This window comes from Musca domestica, unplaced genomic scaffold, assembly GCF_030504385.1.
Source record: "Musca domestica strain aabys unplaced genomic scaffold, Musca_domestica.polishedcontigs.V.1.1 2, whole genome shotgun sequence".
Taxonomy (NCBI): domain Eukaryota; kingdom Metazoa; phylum Arthropoda; class Insecta; order Diptera; family Muscidae; genus Musca; species Musca domestica.
Genome location: NW_026712249.1, coordinates 11,310,911 through 11,334,283, shown reverse-complemented (window position 1 = coordinate 11,334,283; position 23,373 = coordinate 11,310,911). Strand labels below are relative to the sequence as shown.

The 23,373-nt window shown below is 34.8% G+C and overlaps 1 protein-coding gene across 2 annotated transcripts in view; it reads left to right on the top strand.

Annotated features, from left to right (window-relative positions):
- Window positions 1-19,893, top strand: part of LOC101889409 (coactosin-like protein) — a 61,570-nt gene extending 41,677 nt beyond the window's left edge. For both annotated transcript variants that reach the window (XM_005181831.4, XM_059121789.1), the window contains exons 2-4: window positions 14,923-15,005; window positions 18,706-18,946; window positions 19,012-19,893. In XM_005181831.4, the coding sequence (XP_005181888.1) occupies window positions 14,923-15,005; window positions 18,706-18,946; window positions 19,012-19,128 (441 nt within the window). In that variant the 3' untranslated portion in view covers window positions 19,129-19,893. The remainder of the gene's footprint in view (window positions 1-14,922; window positions 15,006-18,705; window positions 18,947-19,011) is intronic.
- The last annotated feature ends 3,480 nt before the right edge of the window (window positions 19,894-23,373 follow it).

Genomic DNA, 23,373 nt, shown 5'->3' with positions numbered 1-23,373 from the left:
GCAAAGAGATCTAGGGTCTGAAACCGTTATATTTTATTATTATATCCTCTGCAGCCATATGGCTGAATTTTTGACATGTGACACTCTTTTAGTAGATGAGCGATATGCTTAGGGCTAAATATCTGTTGCCAAACCGGCCGGCACTTTCTACGTGATTCGAAAAGTATTTATATCAAACCCACCCCCTCTCCACCCCCAATTATACTTCTGGAAACCCCTTGAAATTGTGCAAATCCGACCAAAACAAGAATTTTTCTTTACCCCATCTCAAATTGACAATCCCACTTTAAAGAAACACATGTGTTCCCCAAACGAATGGAGGTGTTATCTTTTGTGGCCATGTCACAAAATAAATGGACACAGCGATGAGGAGCAAGCGGGTTGGATTTTTATTTGTTTTTGTTCATTGAAGCTACTCTGAATCATCATCGTCATCACCAACATGAATCGCCACCATCATAATGACGGTGATTTCAATGGAAATTCATTACATTTCTTTATTTTTTTTTTTTATTTTCCTTAAAGTAGTTGTGTGTTTCTTGACTTGTTCATTAAAAAAAAAAAAACAGCAGCGCTCCCTTTTTATTGCGAAAAAATAACAGCAAAACCATAATTTTTACATATGGCCGTCTGGACTGGTCGTTCTCATATTGCTGTCTGTCATTCTTTCATTCATTCCTGCCTTCATTGTCACAGAGACGGGGGTAGGTCATTCATTGTTTTATGTTTTCTTTAGTTTTTTTTTAATATTTTTCGTTTCTTTGCAATTGTTGTTGTAGTGGCTGGCACACACCTCATTCGTGTTAATATCACATCCTTAAAACTGAAATATATCCTTAAAAGGACAAGTGTCAGACTTGTCAGGTCATGTTGGCTTGGCTTTTAAACTTGTATTAAGTTTCTTTAATTGTAATTTGTCTGGGCATGCATACAGTTCAGTCAGTCAGTCAACACGTCCGCCCGTCCGTCCGCCTCAACGAACACCTGGATTAATAATAAGTGTCACATTTGTTTCACCTTTCAAATTTCCTTCCTTCCGTCTTTTCTTTGTTCTTTGTGGAGGTGTGTTTCGGTGTGTTGCAACCTTTTGGATTAATTTAAAGTTGTTGGCTTGCAGCTCATTACAACAATTGTACAAGGACTTATGGAGTGAAGGACATCTTTATGACAGCTTATCCAAAGCCCTTAAGTGCTGCAGTCTAAAAATAGTTGTTAGGTGACGTGATCTACAATCTAACACCTTGTAACAGCATTTGCACATTTTAAAAACGTTTTGACTTTACAAGGCTAGAGTAGAGGGGGCCATGAGCACCGGAGGATTCCCAGATGCTTACTTTTCTGACTTTTTTCCACACTTTACATTGAATAGATAATTGAACCCTCAGCCATATGGCTAGAGAGGGTATATATCATTTGATACCGCCAAAACGTTCTTCATCGAAATAATGGTTTAAGGCACTAGGTCTCATTGGACCAAATCTGTATCAGGACATTTGAAGTCGATCTAGGGGTATCCCCCGTCTGTCTATCTGGCTGGATGGTGCGCGCGAGTATCCGATTTGGTCCAAACTTGATACACCGTAATATTATTATTAAACTTGGATCGAGTTCTGAGATGGGCAATATCGGTCCAAAACTTCTGGTACATCCCCCACAAAAATTATCGAAATTAAAAAAAAGAGAAAGAGAGAGAAAGGATAATCCGATTTTGCTCCAACTTTGCAAATCCTAATATTTGCATCAGTGCTAGGTCAGGTGCAAAAATGGACAACATTGGTCCAGTCCATAAAGTGCCTCCCCAACTAAGGGTGAAAATTTTGAACAATTATAACTCTTATAAAATCTGATGTAAGGGTCCGACTGCCTTGTAAAAACACACATTACAATATTTTTATTAACCCACGGATTGGTGTGAAGTTGGCATATATTGGTCCACTCCTTCAGGTACCTCCCCCACAAAGGGTCAAAATTTGGAATATCCCTAAGATCATAAAACGCGAAATTAACATCCGATTCCATTCAGATTTCGCACATCTCAATATATCTAAAGACACAAGATCCGTTATAAAGATGGTAGATATCGGACCATTCCTTCTAGCACCTCCCCCGCAAAGGGTCAAAATTTTGAATAATTATAACTCTTATAAAATGTGATTTAAGAGTCCGACTGCCTTGAAATAACACACATCAAAATTTTTTATTGACCCACAGTCTGGTGTGAAGAGAGAATATATATATTTCCACTACTTCTGGTACCTCCAGCACAAAGGGTCAAAGTTTTAAATAACCAAAACGATCATAAAATCCGAATCTCTTCATATTGTGTGAAATATTTTATTATATAAATATTATTTCTACTAACATAAGAGCTGCTGTGAAGATTGGATATATCGCCCCACTCCTTCTGATACCTCTTCCACACAAGGTCAAAATTTTGAATATCTGATTTTAATCAGACTTGACACATGTCAATACTTCTATGAATACTAGATCTGACCATCCCTTCTGGTACCTCCCAAACAAAGAGTCACAATTTTCGGTCATATCTTGCGAAAAAAGTCAGCGATTCCTTACAACTTGTTATATCTAAATATTTCTCCCTACCAGAAAACCGAGAGGAATATGGAATCTATGATTTCGCACAAAATTGGATATTCATGTTAGATTTTCTTGTAATTTTGCCCATACAAATATTTTTATCTGTATTAGATGAGGTATGAAAATGGAATAATTCGGTCGAATGCATCTGTTACTTTCTAAAATTCATCGTATGTCTCATATATAGTGAAGGAAGTGACCAATATAATCCAAACCTGGCACGTCGCAAAATTTATATCCTATTTATTTAGGTCCGGTGCGAAATGGACCATATTGGCCCATTCCTTGGGAGACTACCCCATAGAGGGTCAACAATTTCAATAATCATAACAGAAGTCAGAATATATTTAAATTATCGGACATTATCTGTCGGCAAAACCGATCAATACTTTTAACGTTTTTTTTTTTTTTTTTTTTTTTTGATTAGCCTATTTTTCCATAGTTTGGTCGTTTTATAAAAAAAAGTTGGATTGGTAGAAATCATGAAATCCCAAATGTCAACCCTACTCCCTTCCTCATGTCTGCCTGTTTGCCTCCCTCGTCAGCTAATGACCGACCGCCAAGAGAAATGTGAATCACTCTCAATAAAAAAAAATATATTAATTCGAAATCTTACTAATGGCAATGAACTGGTGGTTAGCCTGTTAATATCTGCAACTGCCGCTTAATCAAACTCTCCAAAAAAGTCCATACAATACTTAAAATTAAAAATGAACACAATTTTCTTTGTTCTTCGTTAAAATCAATTGAAAATGTTGAAAAAAAAATATCTTTCATTACCAACTGCCACGCCTAATGGCCCCATTGATAAAAGCCATTTGTTCTCTCTTCGCCTAACCATGGCCATAATAATTTAATTAATGTTTAAATTTAGAGAAGTTGTTTCATTATCATTTGTCAGGTTGTTATCTATCGATGATGTAGAAGTTAAATTAATTGATAACTGTAATTTCTTGCAAAAAAATTAGTACATAGATACCGTTGCAGGTGAGTAAGTATTTAATTACGGCATTTTTGTGAGTACTGATGCCTAGTATCTACGATTAAGTGCAAAATGACAAATGATTGACCCAAAATTATATTATAATATGGCATAGCCAGACGGACGGACGTGCAGACACCCCAATATCGACTCCAAATGTTCTGAAATGAATTTGGTCCAAAGAGACCATATCAAATGATATATACCCTCTGTAGTCATTTGGCTGAGGGTATAAAAAACTGAGCTTCCATACTACTGAAATTAGAATTTCGAGTTGCACATTATCCCCACAGTACCTAAATAATAATTGCCCAAATTTGTTGCATGACCTCCGAATATTAGCCACTCACAATATTCCAAAAAAAAATTGCAATATTCACCATTGAACAGAAGCTAATTTCTTAATCTTATGGGCGACCCTCTCATTACTCAATTTGACCAATGCGGGCCAGCTGCTACTGCCCCCAGACATTCACTTCGTCACTCATTTAGCAACATTCAACACGCCTCGTTTTACCTGTGTTGTGGCTTAAACTGTTATTAATATTTCCCTTTCTGTCTGTTACACGCTTCAAGAAAAAAACATTGACTCATTCACCTTCTTTTTCGGCGAAATAAATGAAACGTAAAAGAAGTGACTAAAAGGAGAGACCAACAAAAAATCATGCGTAATCTAATATTCTTGGTAACAAAATATCGCAGGTTTTCGTAAATGATTTCAGGCATATTGATTTAATTGCGTTTTAAAATTTTGATGAATTGTAATTTTATTAAAAAGTTATGACGTTTTATTTTATAACTTTGTCGTAATGTTTTGTAGTTTTCTAAAGTTGAGAAATATTTCATTTTTTCGCAAGAAGAAGAAAATATTTTTTTGGGGTTTCTAAAGTGTAAAAAATGGGTTTTTTTCCCCATTAAAATTGATAATTTGAAAATATAATCTCCGACTACAATATTCTGACACAAAAAAGTTTAAAAAATGCTTCTGTAAAAATGTTAAAAAAGCATAATTCAAAATATCAACATAACCAAAAAATATAAGGAGTTTTAAGGAGAAAACACAATAATATTGATTTTTTAGATTCAAATCATATAATTTATAAATATAATAATATATTTTATATTTTGTTTTATATCAGAGAGAAAATCGAGATTGCCCGCCAATTTTTGTGTATTTTAACAAATTATTGATCTCTCGTAAAAAGTGTAGTTTTTTGTCTTCGGCTTAAAAAGAAGGGTTTCCAAAGAGCAAATTGTTTTTTCTGGCTTTACTCATAGAAAAAACCAAAGAAACGACAAAAAGCTTTAAATGAGGCTACGTCAAAGGCAATTTTTGAAGTTATAATCCACTCAGGAACAACATATCAAATAATAAGTTTGTTGGTAAAAACTCTACCTGAAATCCTGAAAATAGGATCTACCCTTATAAAGAGCCTTTACGTAATAGTGGGCTTATCTTCACAAATTTCACAATTTTGCAGCGAGAGATTCTATCAGCTCAGCATTCAAAATGACAAGTTGCACATGATTTGATTTGAAATTGTGGTCGAGACCTTCAAATTGCCAAATATTATGACTTACCAAATATTGGAGCAATCTTGAAAAATTTTTGCATGGGAGATCATATCTAGTCGAAACTTGAAACATCGAGTTGCACAGATTTGGTGCTATAATTTGGTGTACAATTTGGACAAAAATATTCAAAAAACGGGCAATTAGGAAATAACAAAATTTCTATGCGACAGAATACTTCCTTGAATTAATTTTTTGTTGAGGATCTCAATCCCCTGTGCGACATTGCCAGGCAAGCGAAGTTGTTTATGTTTAGATATGTTCTAAAAAGTTTGATTGAAAAAATTAATTTGGGTCCAATTTTTAAAAACGTCGCACATCTCAATATGGGAGGAAATGGGGAACCAAGCACAAATGGTCAATATATTAAAAAACAAGTTTAAAAGTATCACTCGGTATGGCCGACAGATGTATACCCTCAGCCAATGTTCGATTGTTTAAATATATTTGAGTTCTGTTGTGATTATTCAAATTATTGGCTCTATGGAGTAGGTTCCGAAGAAATGGGCCAATATTGCCAATATTCGAACTATATCTCTTTATATGAGATATGTTATAATTTTTAAATAATGTTAAAATGTGCGCGGGGTAGCAGATATAGTTGACCGAAGTATTCCATTTTTATACCCTCCACCATACTATGGATGGTATATTAACTTTGTTATTCCGTTTGTAAATCCTCGAAATTCTCATGTCAGACCCAACAAAGCGTAAAATTCTAAGTCGATTTAGCGATATCTGTCTGTCCGTCCATCTGTCTTTCCATCTTTCTGCTGTAATCACGCTTTCTTTCGAACGAATTGAGATGGAAGGCTACAATTTTGCACACATGTTTATATAACGGTACCTCCCGAAATTCGGTATTTTGATGATTTTAACGACATTATTCACCGGAATTGTTTCAAATCTGGTATTCGAACTTCGTAATGGATACTACAGCCTATGACAGAAAATTGCCTGTACAAGTCCGCGTCTTCGTATAGCCCCCATATACCTCCCAATATTCGTCATTTTTCACCGGAGTAGTTTCAAATTACGTATTTAGAGTTCGTAATGGAAACTACAGTCTGTGGCAAAAAATTGTCTATGCAGGTCCCGGTGTTCGTATAGCCCCCATATAGTGTTGCCTCCCTACATTCGGTATTTTGACGGTTTTAGGTACAATACGCACCGAAATTCATAAATTCCATATTCAACTCAGGATTCTGGTGAAGAGAAATATTCAGATATAGCAAGCTGTAAAGAATTGCTAGGTTATTGATAGAAATATTGAGATGTGCCTAGTCTGAAAAGAATCGGTTGTTAATTTTGCGTCCAATGAGCTTCATGGATATTCAAAATTTTGAATAGTTGAGGGGGAGATACCAGAAGGAGTGGCCCGATACATTCCATCTTCACAGCAAATCTTGTATTATTAGAAATAATGGGATGTGTTTAATATGAAGAGAACCGGATGCTTATTTCGGACTTTATGATCGTTTTGGTTATTCAAAACGTTGGCCCTTTGTGGGGGAGGTACCAGAAGGAATGATCTGATCTCTACCATCTTTATAACAGATCTTGTGTTGATGGAAATATTGAGACGTGTCAAGTCTGAATGAAATCGAATGTTATTTTCGCTTTTTATGAGCTTCATGGATATTCAATATTTAAACACTTTGTGGGAGAGATACCGGAGGGGGTGGACCCATATATTCCATCTTCACACCAGACCATGGGGTAATAAAGATATTGTGATGGGTGTAATTTGAAAACAATCAGACTCTTACATCACATTTTATATGGGTTATAATTATTCGAAATTCTGAACCTTTGTTGGGGAGGTACTTGATGACCATTGTCCATTTTCGCACCTGACCTAGCAAAGTTGGAGTAAAATTTTATTCTTTTTCTTTTTGTGCAGTAAAATATATATATATATATATATATATATATATATATTTTTTTTTTTTTTTTTTGTTGAAATTTTCGACTGATATTACCCATCTCCGATCTAAGTTCGATAATAATATTACAATGTACCAAGTTGGGACTTAATCGGATACTTCCTTCGAGAGTTATCATTAGCACCAGCCAACCAGACAGACGGACGGGCGGACATAGTTAGAACGACCCCAAATGTCCTGAAACGGATTTTATTTATTTATTTATTTATTTATTCAAGATTTCGTAACACAGAAGCCTTTTTAGGCCAAAAATAGCATTACAATGTAATATTACCAAATAGAAAAAATCTTAATTATACAAATACAAATATTTATTTTATCACACATTACTATAAAATACTTTATCTTACTCTATCTTTTTTGTTTAAATTAGAGTTTAAATTTAAATTAAAAGAGACCTAGAGTCTAAAACCGTATCAAATAAAATATACTCTCTCTAGTCATAAAGGGTATAAAAATCACACTGAATGTCAGAAAGATCCTCTATATGGCTATACAAAAATCTGGATCTGTATGGACAATTTCGTAGGAGATGCTACATAATTTTTTCCTCAGCTGAATACAGATTTTCTTAATTTCGAAAGAAAAATTTTTAAAATATTTTACTTCTTTGAAATTTCAATCCCATTCCATAGTGATGAATAACGAAATGCATTTTATTTAAACTCATGACTCATGGGCAAACATTTGGACACATTTTTCTCTCTCTCATTCTCCTTCTCTTCCTTATTCTCTGCCCCTGCTTAGCCTTTGCAGTAGGATGTGTGTATTATTTTGTTTGCATAATTATAGCTGCAAACTGTTAAACTGTCCATAAATATTTTCTGACTAAAATTGCTCTGCGTTGCATTCTGTGTGTGTTTCGCAAAGGCCTTGTTTCGATTGCTCATCCATTTTTGCAAAGAGAGAGAGAGAGGGGGCTGGGGGATGGTCTACGCACATTGCACACACTTTATGCATGGTCTGTCGTCAATATTGATATTGCACAAGTTTCATTTAATTTTGTTTTGTTTTTGTCTTTAATATTTATTTGCAGTCTGTAACATATCCCTCCAATTTCAGTTTTTTTTTTTTTTTGCAATTTGTATTTCAGTTCTCTGTCATTTTTGTGGAACGATAATCGTCATCTCTGTTGATAATGAATATCGGCTGTGTGGAAGAGATTTTATTTTTAACAGTTTCTTTTTCTTTTTTCATAAATGTGGCAACATTTACGATGCATGAAGGCGACTTCTTTGTTTTCAATATTTTGCAATATCGTTTTTTTTTTTTTTTCATTTTTAAATTTAATACAAACGGAACTATAAAAATGAATTAATGTCTAGGGGAATAGCGTCTGTCATGTGAATGGAACAATTATTTTTAGAAAAATCAGGGTGGGTGGAAAAATAAAAAAAAATAGTGATGGAAGTTATTTTGAAAAATATGGAATTTACTTTTAGAGCAGTGTTTGGAGTGTTGTCTCACCGAAATATATATTTATAAATTATATAATAATAATAAATTAAAAAAAAATAAAATTTCTTCAAAGAAGTATTTAAGGTTTTATTTATTCCTTCAAAATAAATTTAGCAAAGCTTTTAAAAAATGGTTCAAAAACAAATACTAAAATATTTTTAAGGAATAACCTAGATTCTATTTGAAAATTCAGAAAATTTTCTTTTACAAACTGTAAATTAAAAGCCAGTAAGGAAAGGTCGAAAGTCGGGCGGCACCGATATATATAGAGGGTGAAATAAAAAAAACTGCAACAAAGTCAAACTCCATATATATATATTTTTTTAATTTTATTGAATGAAATCAAAAAATGTCGGAAATAGCATCAAATAATAATAAGTTTAGATTTGTTAGAATTGATCACCTTTGGTACGAACTATGACATTCAAACGGCCAATGAAACTGTCACACGCAGCCCGAATGTTCCTCTGCGGTATTTTGGATAATTCTCGGCGAAGCGCTTGCTTGAGGTGTTGTTTTTTTTTTTTTTTTGTAATTTTTAGTGCCGACGTTGCTTTCCAAAATGCTTCAGACACAATACCTTTACCCCGTGACAGCAATCTGAAGTTGGTTGCAGTTTCTTCGTCTCACCCCGTATATCGGAGGTATATAAAAATCTGAACAGATCTGAATACATTTAGGCAAAGGTATTTTCGAGCTGTGTCTGATGTCCGGTATCAAATATCATTGTCGTGGAGTGCATATTACGAGTGTGAGGTACTTTAAACCATAGATCGGATGAAACATATATATGGGAGCTATATCTATATCAGAACCGATTTTTACCAAATTTGATGTAGTTTTTTCTAGATTGAATTCGGTCGGATGTGCCAAATCCAGGTCATTTGAACTGATATTGGCCATTTGTTGCACAATTAACCCGAAATTGGTTGAAGATATATATGGGAGTTATATCTAAATTTGAACCGATTCTCACCAATTTCAATAGGGTTCGTCCTTGGGCCAAACATATATTGTTTGGAAAATTTCATTTCAATCGGATATTAAATGCGACCCGCATTTTTGTTCACAAAAATACAGGGACAGACGGGCCGTCCGACCGACATGCATATATCGACTCCAAAATTAATTCTATAAAAATCCTCAAAAGTAACTATGGGTCTATCTCGCTTCTTTCTCCCTGTTACAAAAAACAAATGCACAAAGACATAAAACCCTTACCACTATGTATGGGTATAAAAACACATTATAGGGTAAAAACCTTAGTTTTCGTGAGTATGTTCCAAAATCTTCAATAAGGCACCATTGACCCAAAGACAATAATATTCCTCTTCAAATTTCACTATAAGTCACCAAAGAACCAAACATTAAATTTCCATTATTCAGCAGAAAAAAAAAAAAAATAAATAAATACTTGCACCAAAAAAAAGACCTGAAAATATTTCCATATTTTTTGATTAAATTTCCTTGGACATTTTTCGACTTGAGGCTGGAAAGTAGCATAAAATTTCGTTCTAGGCGGAAAATGTCGAAGAAAGAAATATTTTGCACAAAATTTCACTATAAATCTCAGAATAAATCATACGTCTAGGTATAATAGTTTTTAAGAAAATTCTGATTCTGTCTTAAGTTTTTAACGGTAATTTTAAGGCGTATCCAATCCGCGTCGAAACCTTTTGTCCTTATTTTTTTTTTTTGTTTTTGAGGAAAGTGTCAAAGTAAGTTTTATTCTAGATCGAATTATAAGAATTATTCACACTCTCAAGCGGTCATTCAAAATAAGTTTTAAAGTGTCTGATATAATTTTCAGTTTCAGTGCCTCGTTTTTTCAAGGCAACTGTTGAAGTCATATTTTGTGTTGAAACTTTACGCTCAAAACAATCCAAGAAAATCCAATTGAAAATAAAAACATAAAAATTACTTCAAAAATAAAAACAAATGCAATTCAACGCCATGAAATTGAAAACGAAAGTTTAAAATTTGTTAACAAATCGAAAAAAGAAGTTAAAATTACGGCAAAAACGCAAAACTTCCATAATGAAAATCATGCAATTTTTTGGAAGAAACAAAGAAATTACGAAGTTAGTGTTGTTTGTGTGTTAGTTCATGCAATCAAAAAGGTATTAATTAGCAGATGGCAACAACAAAAAACAACTGCCAAACCAGGATTCAGTTGCAAAAGTAATTTAGCAATGCAAAATTTTACAAATCTAACGGGAGTGTAAAGATATAAAGAGAGAGACCAGGGTTGTTATTTACGTCACACCACTCGGTTGATTTCTGTCCATAATGAAGATGTGAATGTGTTTTTTTTTTTTTTTGGCTTTCGGAGAATTCCTTAATTTCTTCCAAGAACAAGTTAAAAAGTATCTGTCGGGTTTGTTGACAGGTATATACCCTCAGCCACTGTTCCTATATTTAAATATATTTTGATTCGCGTTATGATTATTCCAACTGTTAACCCTTTATGGGGGAAATTCCGAAGGAGTCTGATATAAATATTCCAGATTTGGGCTATACCGACTACTTCATTCACCTTTGCATGAGAAATGTAATAAATTTTTGAAAATCAAGAAATGTGCGTGAGATACCAGACATAGTGGACCGAAGTGTTCCACTTCATCTAAGACTGAAAACAATATTGGGTTGAGTATCTAACATTTATTTTCAAGATTATGCCAATAATTAATCAAAATTAAAACCTTTTGTGGGGGAGGTACCAGATGAAGTGAACCGATGAATTCTATATTTACATCAGATCTCAGGTTCCCAACTTTAAAAGAATCGCTGACTTTTTTATAAAAGACATAAATATTAAAAATTGGTACCCTATGTGTGGGAGGAAGTGGCGAACCGATATCTATCATCGTCACAACAAATATTGTTTTAGTAAAAATATTGGGTTGCGTGAAATTCGAATAGAATCGAGTGCATATTTCACAAATTATAACAGATATAATTATTAAAAATATTGACCTTTGTATGAGAGGTACCAGAAGGAGTGGGCCGATGTATTCAACTTTACACTTGATTATGTATTGATAGAAGTAGCATTTCGCGTTTTATGAGCTTCACAGTTATTAAAAAATTTTGACCCCGTTGTTGGGGAGGTACTAGAAGGAGTGGACCGATAAATCCTATCTTCACACCTGATTATGTGTTGATAGAAATATTGAGATGTGTGAAATCTGAATAGGATCCAATGCTTATTTCGCAAATTATAAGAGATATAATTATTCAAAATTTTGACCCCTTGTGGGGGAGGTACTAGAAGTAGTGGACCGATACATCCAATCTCCACACCAGGTCTTGTGATAGTAGAAAAATTGGGATGTACGGTATTTGAAAATAAACAGATGCTCATTTCGCGTTTTTAGAGCATCATAGTTATTTAAAATTTTGACTCCGTTGTTGGGGAGGTACCAGAAGGAGTGGACCGATATATTCCAACTTCACACCAGACCTTGGGTTAATAATTTAAAGACACTCAGACTCTTATATTACATTTTAAAAGGGATATATATTCGAAATTTTGACCCTTTATGGTGGAGGTATTGAATGGAGTGGGCCGATATTGTCCATTTTCGTACCTGACCTAGCACTGACGGAAATATTAGGATTTGCATAGTTGTAGCAAAATTGGATTATAGAGCCTCTTTCTGTGCAGAAAATATGTCTTTTGAAAATTTCCACCTTTTTTTGGGCGAGGTACCAGAAGGAGTGGACCGATATTGTCCATCTCCGAAATCGATCTAAGTTTGGCAAACATTTTACGATGTACCAAGTTTGGACCAAATAGGATACTCCCTTTGTGAATTATCGTGCGCACCACCATTCAGACGGACGGACATCGCTAGATCAACTCCAAATGTTCTGAAACGGATTTGGTCCAAAGAGACTCTAAACCGTTATTTCGACTAGGCACGTTTTGTCCGTATTAAATGATATAACCTGAGAGTATAAAAAGAGAGAGTATAAAAAGTTAGTATGTTCAGTCGGGCCGAACTTTGATACCCTTTTAATAATATATAGAAAGTCAAAATGAGGACCTGAATCAAAAAGTTAGACAACCATTAGAAACTTCAACAAGTAAAAAAGGAGCTAAGCTCGGCCTGACCGAACTTTTTATACCCTCACTCAATGTGAGGGCTATATGTAAGCATAAGTATTTGTGTCATAGGCCGTAGTAACGATTCCGAACTTTATATATGAAATTTGAAACACTTCCGATAAATAATGTCGCAAAAATCATCAAAATACCGAATATCACAAGGTACCGTTATATGGGGGATATACGATATCGTGGACCTATATAGACAATTCTCTTCTAAGAAATAAAGTACTCACAAGGAACTCCTTATGCGGATTTTCAGACAATTTCATTGAAAATTTTAGCTGACATCATAAAAATACTGAATATCGGGGAGTATCGATATACGATAGGCAATTCTTGATCAGGGGTAAATTACTCAAAAGGAGCCCCTTGTGTGTATTTTAAGACAATTCCATTAAAAGATTGGCTGAAATCATCAAAATACCGAATATCGGGGGCACCGCTATATGTGGGGTATACGATATCGTGGACCCAAATAGCCCATCTTCGAATTTGACCAGCCTGCAGAAAAAAGACAGACCTGTGCAAAATTTTCGCTTATTCATAACTTAATTCGTTTTGACTGTAGCGTGATTACAACAGTCGAACAGACGGATGGACGTACAGGGCTAAATCGTCTTAGAATTTTACGCTGATCAAGATATATATGCTTTGTTGGATCTTAAATTATTAACACAAACGGAATGACGAACTTACTACTTACTTACCCTCCATACTATCTATGGTGGTGGGTATAAAAATGACCATATCGATCAGAATATATATTGTACAATCATAAAATACCAAATTCCAAACAATTGAGTTAAAAATGTGCCGAAAGTCGTATAAATGCTTAAAATGATGGGGTATCGTTATATGTGGGCTATACAAAAAAGATGGCAGATATAGCCCATTTTCGAACTTGATATTAGTTCTAACCAAAAACGCATATGTAATAAATTTCAGCACCCTATCTCAATTCCTTTGGAAGATAGCGTTATCTCAGTAGATGGAAGGACGGACGGACACATCGAATAAATGGGATTTAAATTTTACGCTGATCACGAATATATATACTTTGTTGGGTCTAAAATGAGTATTTCAATGAGTTACAAACGGAATGACGAATTTAATATACCCTCCATGAGGGTATAAAAAAATACTACAAAAACCTGTAGACTTTTTTCCCAATTCTATTTGGAATCCACTGCCTTTGTTTAAATTCCATAATCCAAGTATTTCCAGATTGCATTGAATGCCTCAAGTCATTTAAGGAAACAATTTTTATTTTTCAATTTTGTCGAAAAAAAAAAACAATCATGCACACCGAAAATGCATTTTATAACTCAATTCAAATGCCTCCTTATAAGGCAGTTTAGCTTTCACAACAACGAATATAATTTTTATTAGAATTTATGTTCGGTTTGCTTGTTTTTTTTTTAACAATTTAATTGTTTATAACCCAAATTGGCATATAAGGTTTTTCACTTTGTTTGGATATTTCTCCAAATTCAATTTTTTTCGATAATTTTCTTTGTGTCGTAAATTAAAAAAAAAAATATTTGATTTGTAAGCAGCAATGCATTGGGTATTGAATTATTGCCGGTATATCGATGTGTGTGTGTGTGTGAGGTATAATATTCCACTAAACTGAAATTGCGCTTATTATTCATTATCCACAATTGTAAGGCCGGCCTCGGATGCACCAACATCAAACAATAACTGTTGCAACTTGAAACAAATTACCCCCTACACATCTACCTTCCTTCCTCTGCCGCTCTATGAACCTGTATATAGCCATATATTATTGTACAAACGCCTAGCTGCCTCTCTCAATGAAGTTTTCAAGTTTATCACGTACGGTCAACTCATCAAAAATTCATTGACGTCGACTGTCCGCCGGAGTTTATCTGCTGTGGGTAGGTAGGTTGATGGTCATCAATCGAGTCGAGGAAATATAAAATTTATTTGCTTTTTTTGTTTTTTTTTTTCGGTTATTTATTTCATATTTTTCTCTGTTGTTTATTATTTCTTGGCGAAAGGAAGTAATATTTATTGTGTTTTACATCACCCATCCATGGACACATGCATATTTACATACATATTCCGTTTATTGGTATTTTAGATTAACATCGCTTCGGTAATCATTTCCTTCCTTCCTTTCTTTTCATTAGCTTTCTTTGTAATTTTTTTTATAACTTCGAAACCAATACTTATTTTTTTTTTGTGTGTTTTTTTGTAATTTATTAATTTTGTTTTTTTTTTTCTTTTAGATGCCCATGGCTACATCATTGGACAAGGATGCCATACGTGAAGCATATGAAGATGTGCGCTCAGATCTCACAGACACAGAATGGTAGGTATTCAGGATTTTATAAAAAAAACAAGTTAAATAGTATCAGTCGGTTTTGCCGACAGATGCATAACCTCAGCCTTGATTTATGATTATTCTAACTTTTGACCCTTTATGGGGAGTTTCCGAAGTAGTTGGCCAATATTGTCCAATTTGTATCTGACCTAAGTCTGATATAAATATTAGAACGTACATCGTCTACTTCTATACTTTTTATGGGAATTTTGAATTATGGAGTTACTAAACTGGAAATTGTGACCCTTTGTGGTTGAGGTACCAGAACGGGTTGGCAGACATCTATCACCTTAACAACAGATTTTGCGTTAGCAAAATGAAATTTAAAGACAGTTGGATGTTTATTTCGCATTTAATGAGCGTTTTGTTTTTCAATTTAAAAAAAAAAAAAAACAAGTAAAAAACATTAAGTTCGGCCGGGCCAAACTTTTAATACCCTCCACCTTAGGGTAAAAGAAATATTAGAAGAAATGTGGCAAAATCCATTAAAATGCCGAATATCAGGAGGTAACGTTATATGGGGGCTACACCAAAACGTGGACCTATAATTACAATGTTTCGCCACACGAACTAGGACCCATTATAACCCACAAATACCAATTTTTAGACAAATCAGTGAAAAAATGTGGCAAAAACTATCAAAATACCGAATATCGGGAGGTACCGTTATATGGAGGCTATATCAAATCATGCATGCAATGTTTCGCCACCGGAGCTGGAACCCATTATGACCAACAAATACCAATTTTCAGACAAATCCGTGAAAAAATGTGACAAAAATCATCAAATTACCGAATATCGGGAGGTACCGTTATATGGGGGCTATACCACAACGTGGGCCTATACATGCAATGTTTTGCCACACGCTCAGGGACCCGTTATGACCAACAAATACCAATTTTCAGACAAATCCGTGAAAAAATGTGACAAAAATCATCAAATTACCGAATATCGGGAGGTACCGTTATATGGAGACTATACCAGAACGTGGACCGATATATCTCATTTTCAATACCAACCATCCTAGACACAATGTAAATTGATCTGCTAAATTTTGGCGCTCTACGTCAAATAATGTACGCTGTATCGTGATTTCAACAGACAGACAGACAGACGAACAGACGGACAGACAGACGGACATCGTTAAATCGACTTAGAATTTTATGCTGATTATGAATATATATACTTTATGGGGTCTAAGACGAATATTTAAGGATGTTACAAAAGTTAATATACCCTCCTTTCCAAGGTGGAGGGTATAAAAGTTTTGAACCCTTTGTGGGGAAAGTACCAGAAGGAGTGCGCCGATATTGACAGCAGATCTAGTGTTAACAAAAAATGGGATGTGTGAAATATAAAGAGAGACGGATGATTAATTCGGATTTAATAATCGTTTCGGTTATTTTTGTGGGGGAGGTACCAGAAGGAATGATCCGATCTCTACAATCTTTAAAACAAATCTTGTGTTGATAGAAATATTGAGATTTACCAAGTCTGAATGGAATCGGATGTTAATTTCGGGTCTTATGAGCTTCATAAATATTCAAAATGTTGACCCTTTGTAGGGAAGGTACCAAAAGGAGTGGGCCGATATATTCCATCATTGCAGCGGATCTTGTGTTAGTAGAAGTAATGGAATGTGTGAAATATGAAGAGAACCGGATGCTTATTTCGGATTTAATAATCGTTTCGGTTATTCGAAACTTTGGCCCTTTGTGGGGGAGGTACCAGAAGAAATGGTCCAATCTCTACCATATTTAAAACAGATCTTGTGTTAATAGAAATATTCAAATATGCCAAGTCTGAATGAAATCGGATGATAATTTCGGGTGTTATGAGCTTCATAAATATTCAAAATGTTGACCCTTTGTAGGGGAGGTACCAGAAGGAGTGGACCGATATATTCCATCTTCGCCGCGGATCTTGTGTTAGTAGAAATAATGGGATGTGTGAAATATGAAGAGAACCCGATGCTTATTTCGGATTTTATGATCGTTTTGGTTATTCAAAATTTTAACCCTTTGTGGGGGAGGTACCAGAAGGAATGGTCCGATCTCTAACATCTTTATAACAGATCTTGTGTAGATAGAAATATTGAGATTTACCAAGTCTGAATGGAATCGGATGTTAATTTCGCGTTTTAGGAGCTTCGTGGATATTCAAAATGTTAACCCTTTGTGGGGGAGGTATCAGAAGGAGGGGATCGATATATTCCATCTTCGCCGCAGATCTTGTGTTAGTAGAAATAATGGGATGTGTGAAATATGAAGAGAACAGGATGCTTATTTCGGATTTTATGATCGTTTTGGTTATTCAAAATTTTAACCCTTTGTGGGGGAGGTAGCAGAAGGAATGGTCCGATCTCTAACATCTTTATAACAGATCTTGTGTAGATAAAAATATTGAGATTTACCAAGTCTGAATGGAATCGGATGTTAATTTCGCGTTTTAGGAGCTTTATGGATATTCAAAATGTTGAGCCTTTGTAGGGGAGGTACCAGAAGGAGGGGATCGATATTTCTCATCTTCGCACCAGACTTTGGGTTAATAAAAATATTTGGATATATGTAATTTGAAGATAATCTGACTCATACATCACATTTTTTAAGAGTTATAATTATTCAAAATGTTGACCCTTTGGTAGGTAGGAGGAGGTACTTGATGGAGTGGACCGATATTCCCAATTTTCACAACTCAGCTAGCACTAATGCAAATATTAGGATTCGCAAAGCTGGAGCAAAATCGGATTAAACTTTCTCTTTCTATGCAGTAAATTATTTTCTTTGAAAATGTTGACATTTTGTGGGGGAGGTACCGGAAGGAGTGGACCGATATTGTCCATATCCGAACTCGATCTAAATTTGGCAATAATATAACGATGTACCAACTTTGGATAAAATCGTATACTCCCTTCGAGAGTTATTGTGCGCACCAGCCAGACAGACGGACGGACGGACATCGCTAGCTCGACTCCAAATGTCCTGAAACGGATTTGGTCCAAAGAGACCTAGGGTCTAAAACCGTTTTTTCGATGAGGGACGTTTTGACCGTGTCAAATGATATAAACCCTCTGTAGCCATATGGCTGAGGGTATGAAAATCCAAAAGTCCAGAAGTTTTAAACTAGTTTCAGAATTTGACCATTTATTACAAAATCCACAATTCTTGTGTATAAAAAACCTATTTTTTAAAACCCATTGGTCAGAAAGTCCACGGTTTATTTGGTCAGATGACCACGAAAAGAAGCTCTAGAAAAATATTTTCTTTTAATCCAAGGTTTTTTTTTTTTAATCAAAGTCTTTATGTCAGGAAGTCCTCAAGAAAAAATTAGAAGAATCAAAAATTCTTCACTAAGTCCACGATTATAGGTCCACTAACCCATCACACCATCTTTTTTAAAATGACGGCCCAACCGAAACCGTCGGCCAAAAAGTCACTGAAATGTCATTTCTTTTAAATTCGCGTTAATCAAAAACATTATTTTTAAAAATTCCCAATTATAACTTCAAAAGTCCAACAAAAATATTATTTTCCAAATTATTCCGAAATATTCTTTTTTAAAATCTACGATTGAAGTTCTAAAAAAATCTACTTTTATGGAATTATGCAAGACCTATTCATTTCTCAATTATTTTTTGTAATTAAATGAAAAATTAACTCTAAAATATATCCTCCTCCTCTAATTACAGGGCCGTTTTCAAATTCGATGGTCCCAGAATAACCTGCTCGGTACGTGGCCAATGCTTTGAGGAGTTCCGCCAACAGTTCGGTGACAATGAACGTGCATTCGGCTATATACGCATCCAAATGGGCGATGAAATGTCCAAGAGAAAAAAATTCATTTTCCTCACCTGGATCGGACAAGATGTCGGTGTCATACAAAGGGCTAAAATGTCAACGGATAAGGCTATTATTAAAGATGTGCTAAATGTAAGTAAAGCAAAATATGCGCGAATTAATAGAATAAATATTAATCATACCACTTTGTTTTGCAGAATTTTGCTGTTGAATTGCAAGCTGGCGTTGACAATGAATTGGACATTGAACTTTTCCGTGAAGCTTTAAATCGTGCCGGTGGTGCTAATTATGGTACTGGTGTGCGTAACTTTTAAGTAATGCCCAGGAAACCAACACCAACAACAAAAACATCCTCTTTTATAAAAAAACGAAAACAAAAAACCTACTAAAAACTAAAGACATAAATCATCTCTTGGCGGCGATTCGAGATGATCGAATTGGATTGTTCATCATTCGATTGCCCTCTATGAGATTTTTGTAAAAGTGTACTTCTCTTCTTCTTCATGCAAGATTTTAAGAGTTTTTATTATTACTACTTTTTTTAATAAGAGCAAAATGTTGCAATAAAAGTCCTGATTAGCTTCTAAGTGTATTTAAGACATACAATTAAAAATTCTTTTTTTAAAAAACTTGACAACGTGAGAAGGATGTAAGGGAACGAAGGTTATGATGATGGCGATGAGAAATTACAGCTGATCTGGCAATTGTTAGCAATTTAAATAAACAATTCATTGATATATGGTTAGACATACTTACATATTTACTATATTTCTAACGGCTTGCAATTAAAATCCGAGAGACTTATTTAAAGTTCAATATCATTTGTATTTTCTCCGTTTTATTGCTAAACAACATTTCAAATTTGTCCGAATCCATCATCGTCGTGACTTTCAAATTCTCTTCTCACGTCTGCATCTCTTGTTTAAGTTTAAAAACTCCTTTTTTTCGTGGTCATACATATTTCAACCAAGGTATTTTTTAACAAAAAAATTCTCTTCAAAAGTAATGTATTTTTAATATTAAAAAAATATATTTTTAAATAATTACAAAAAAGTCAAATAAAATTAACAAAAAATCAAGGCCTACAAGTGTTTTTATTTAATAAGGAATTTGGAAAAGTGCGGTGTGGTAGAAAATAATCTCACTACAGGTCCGCTTGTAGATTTTATGTTTTTTATTTGCCCGGGAAAGTCAATCTTGGTAATCGAATTAAATACTCAGATCTTTATGTTACAACGGAATAAAGTAAATAAATAATATCTCGTTCAAATATATTTTATGTCCGTAGAATTGTTGGCATTGAAAATGGGACATATATCCGCAGTTTGGTATATTATATATATTATATTGTTTTTAAAACCCCATATAAAGGTACTTCCATGGTACAATGAATTTAAGGTAGGGCACAACTACCATATGATTTTAATTTTTTTATTTTTTCTGGCTTAATATGTCAACTTCATTTGTTTATGTGTGTGTATTCTTTTCAATAATAAAAAAATATTCAGAAAATATTCAAATTCGGGTGTTTTCAAAATGCTTATTGCGACGTATGCATCGACAAAATCTACAGTTTTTGTCGCGAAATAAACCATAAGAGATATATAGAACATGATTTTGAACATATATTTTGACCTTTCATTCAGTTTTCGCGGTTTTAAATTATTTATTCAAAATCAATGCAACAAGTTGTTTGATAGTAATTCTGACATTACAAGCCAAACAGGTAGACCTCTATACTTAAAATTTTTTCAAAGTTAGCCTACCTTGTATTCATTGTACCATGGGTACTTCAATATTTAGTATTTGGATTTTTTTAGCCACATTTACAATGAAATTATTTCAAAATTGGTATTCAGAATTTACAATAGGTCCCGCCATCTTGGACAAAAAATTCAAATAATCAATTCAACGGAATTTTTTTAAATTTCATATTTGGAGTTCGTTATGGGTACCACTTCTTATGGCAGAAAATGGTCAAACTCTCGAAATTTGGTATTTGAAAGTCGATTTAGGACTTCGAATAATATTTGCAACTGTGGTGAAATCAACCCTGATTCGCTTCTCACTTACTCACTTTTACGGATCAGTATCCAATATATTTGTTGGGACCGTGCTAGGTGACTGAAGCCCTTAATATTTTCCCGAGGGCAACTAAAATTTCGACCAAAATTTGCTGTCGTTTCAACCCAACTCATTCTAGAATCAGTGATTTGACAGTGGATGTCAACCGGTTGGTACAGGAGCATAAGAGGAAAAATGCGCTAGACCATCTGAAGTGTTGCGACATTGGAACCGATATTAGTAATCTGTGGGTAACGGCTAAGTCACTCTCGAACCCTGGAAAAAAGGATGATAGGACTTCAGTCACTTTTAAGGACCTAACAGTGACTTTTTTAACCTACAATTTGCCGAGTACCTATAGAGCGGCATCCGAAACGCTGTCATCCAAAGCGTTGGACCAGACGGAATCTCAGTGGTAATGCTAAAAAAAACTGGATACCTGAAGAAAGTTCTCAACCTGTCGCTAGCCACCCACATAGTTCCCGAAGTTTGGAAAATGGGTCAGGTGGTCGCCCGTACAGGCAGATTTCGCTTTCGTCGCCAATAGCTAAGACTCTCGAGGCTTTACTCCTCCCTAAATTAGAGGAAGCCACACTGTTTGAGGACGTGCAGAGATCTACCCTCCGGCCAAGTTTGAAACGTCGGATAATCAATTATATGTGTGGACGCCTGTCGTACGTCAAATTCCGGAACAAGAAGTCCAAAGTCCGTACGTCGATCGCTATGCGGCTCTAGGTTGGTCTGCGAATACTAGTGCTACGCATGACACCAGTGGACCATCAATATGAGGATGCGAAAGTCCTTCAACATAAGAGAAAACCTCTAGAACAAGAAGCCTATCAGGCAGGTCTGAGTGACATTCACACTAATGCAGTCGCAGTTGCTATCAGCAATTACAGGATGAATGCCGTCCTCGGAGTCCACCCCCATCCATTGCAGCTGAAGAATGCCTAGACAAACCAGGTTAATTTTGGCGCAATCACGTTTAGGATGGTGCAGTCGTCTCGATACGAATTGACGAAGACGTGCGTGACGTCTATCCGGTGGGTAAAACAGGCCCGCACAATACGCTGCACCTCTTTAATTGCACCGCCAAACCTATCCAACTCACTCCAGAAAATCTCTGATTACAACTAGTTAAGGTAGCCGAATTTTTAAACCTGGAGCATGAACCAGATAACCAGAATACAAACATCCACATGAACTACTGATAAAACAACAACAACCAAAAATTTGGCCTTACCGATTCCAATGTTGCAACACTTCTCCCACTTCTTCCCAATTTCGGTTATTTTACTCTGGGATTTATTCGGATGGATCGACAAATATTATCTCTAATACTCTGGAATATATACAGCAGGAGTATAGCAGATGTTTACAGCTGAAATGTACGAACATAGGAAGAGTTTGTCAGTTCACCAACCAAAGATGGCACGAGTATGCCTAGACAATGGTAGTCTGTACGGGAGGGGAATTCCGTTTTCTCCGTTTAAAATATGCGTTAACCATCTCCATTCATTTTTTTTTATTTTGTAGTCCAAATGCAAGATAATATCTTCCTAAGTACACAGTCCCCTTTAAAACGTTGTGGGTTGAAATTCTTGTGGAGCTTGATTTCCCGCACATTTGAAATCTAAATGTCTCCCGAGTCAAGGTTTCGGTTCAGGACATTTTTCGTTCTCGGGAGGGAGCAAAAGAATAAGGAGTATTCATTTAAGCGTATGCTGTGCCCGCACCAGAAAAATATATACAAATTGATAAAGAAGAAAAATGATGACACATATATGTAATGTTGTTGAATGGGGTCCATCAGTATAATAAAACCCGACGTAGTAACATTGAAGTTCTTTTTGATTATCCTAGGCGCACTTTATTAACCAATTTTTCTTTAGTATCCCTTAGCAAAGCATCCATTATTAGCAAATGCCAGGAAAGCAAAAAAAAATTCTGTAAGTCTTTGATGGCATCCAAAGGAAGCTTGAATTCGATATCGACTAAATTTTAATAGAAACTAAGTTGTGCCCGCCAATTATAAAATGATGGAAATGAAAGTTCTGATATAAACAGGTGGCATTCGGAAATATTTACCTAAATTGCGCTAAAATCAAAATTTAAAAAAAAAATCTATAGAATGCCTTAATTTAGGTCTTTAAGATCTTTCCCATCTTTTTAGAAAGGCGCATGTGATAAAAAGCTAAAACATTCCATAAGCCAATCCATGAAACGGTTATGAAAAATGTCTTTGTGAACTCCAAAGAAGTCATCATTTTCTCATCTCTGTTACTATACTCTCACTTCTCATACAACCCAAAACTAGACCTATTTGAAATTTAAAATAAAGTCAAATTTTGGTCAAACTCAAAATTACGAGATATGTTCCATAGAAAGACTACCAACAAATTAGAGAAATTTTAAATTAAAGATCAAATAAAATGATGATAAGAAGAAAGGACATTTAAAATCCACAAATTCGCCAAATACGCCTATCCCATTTC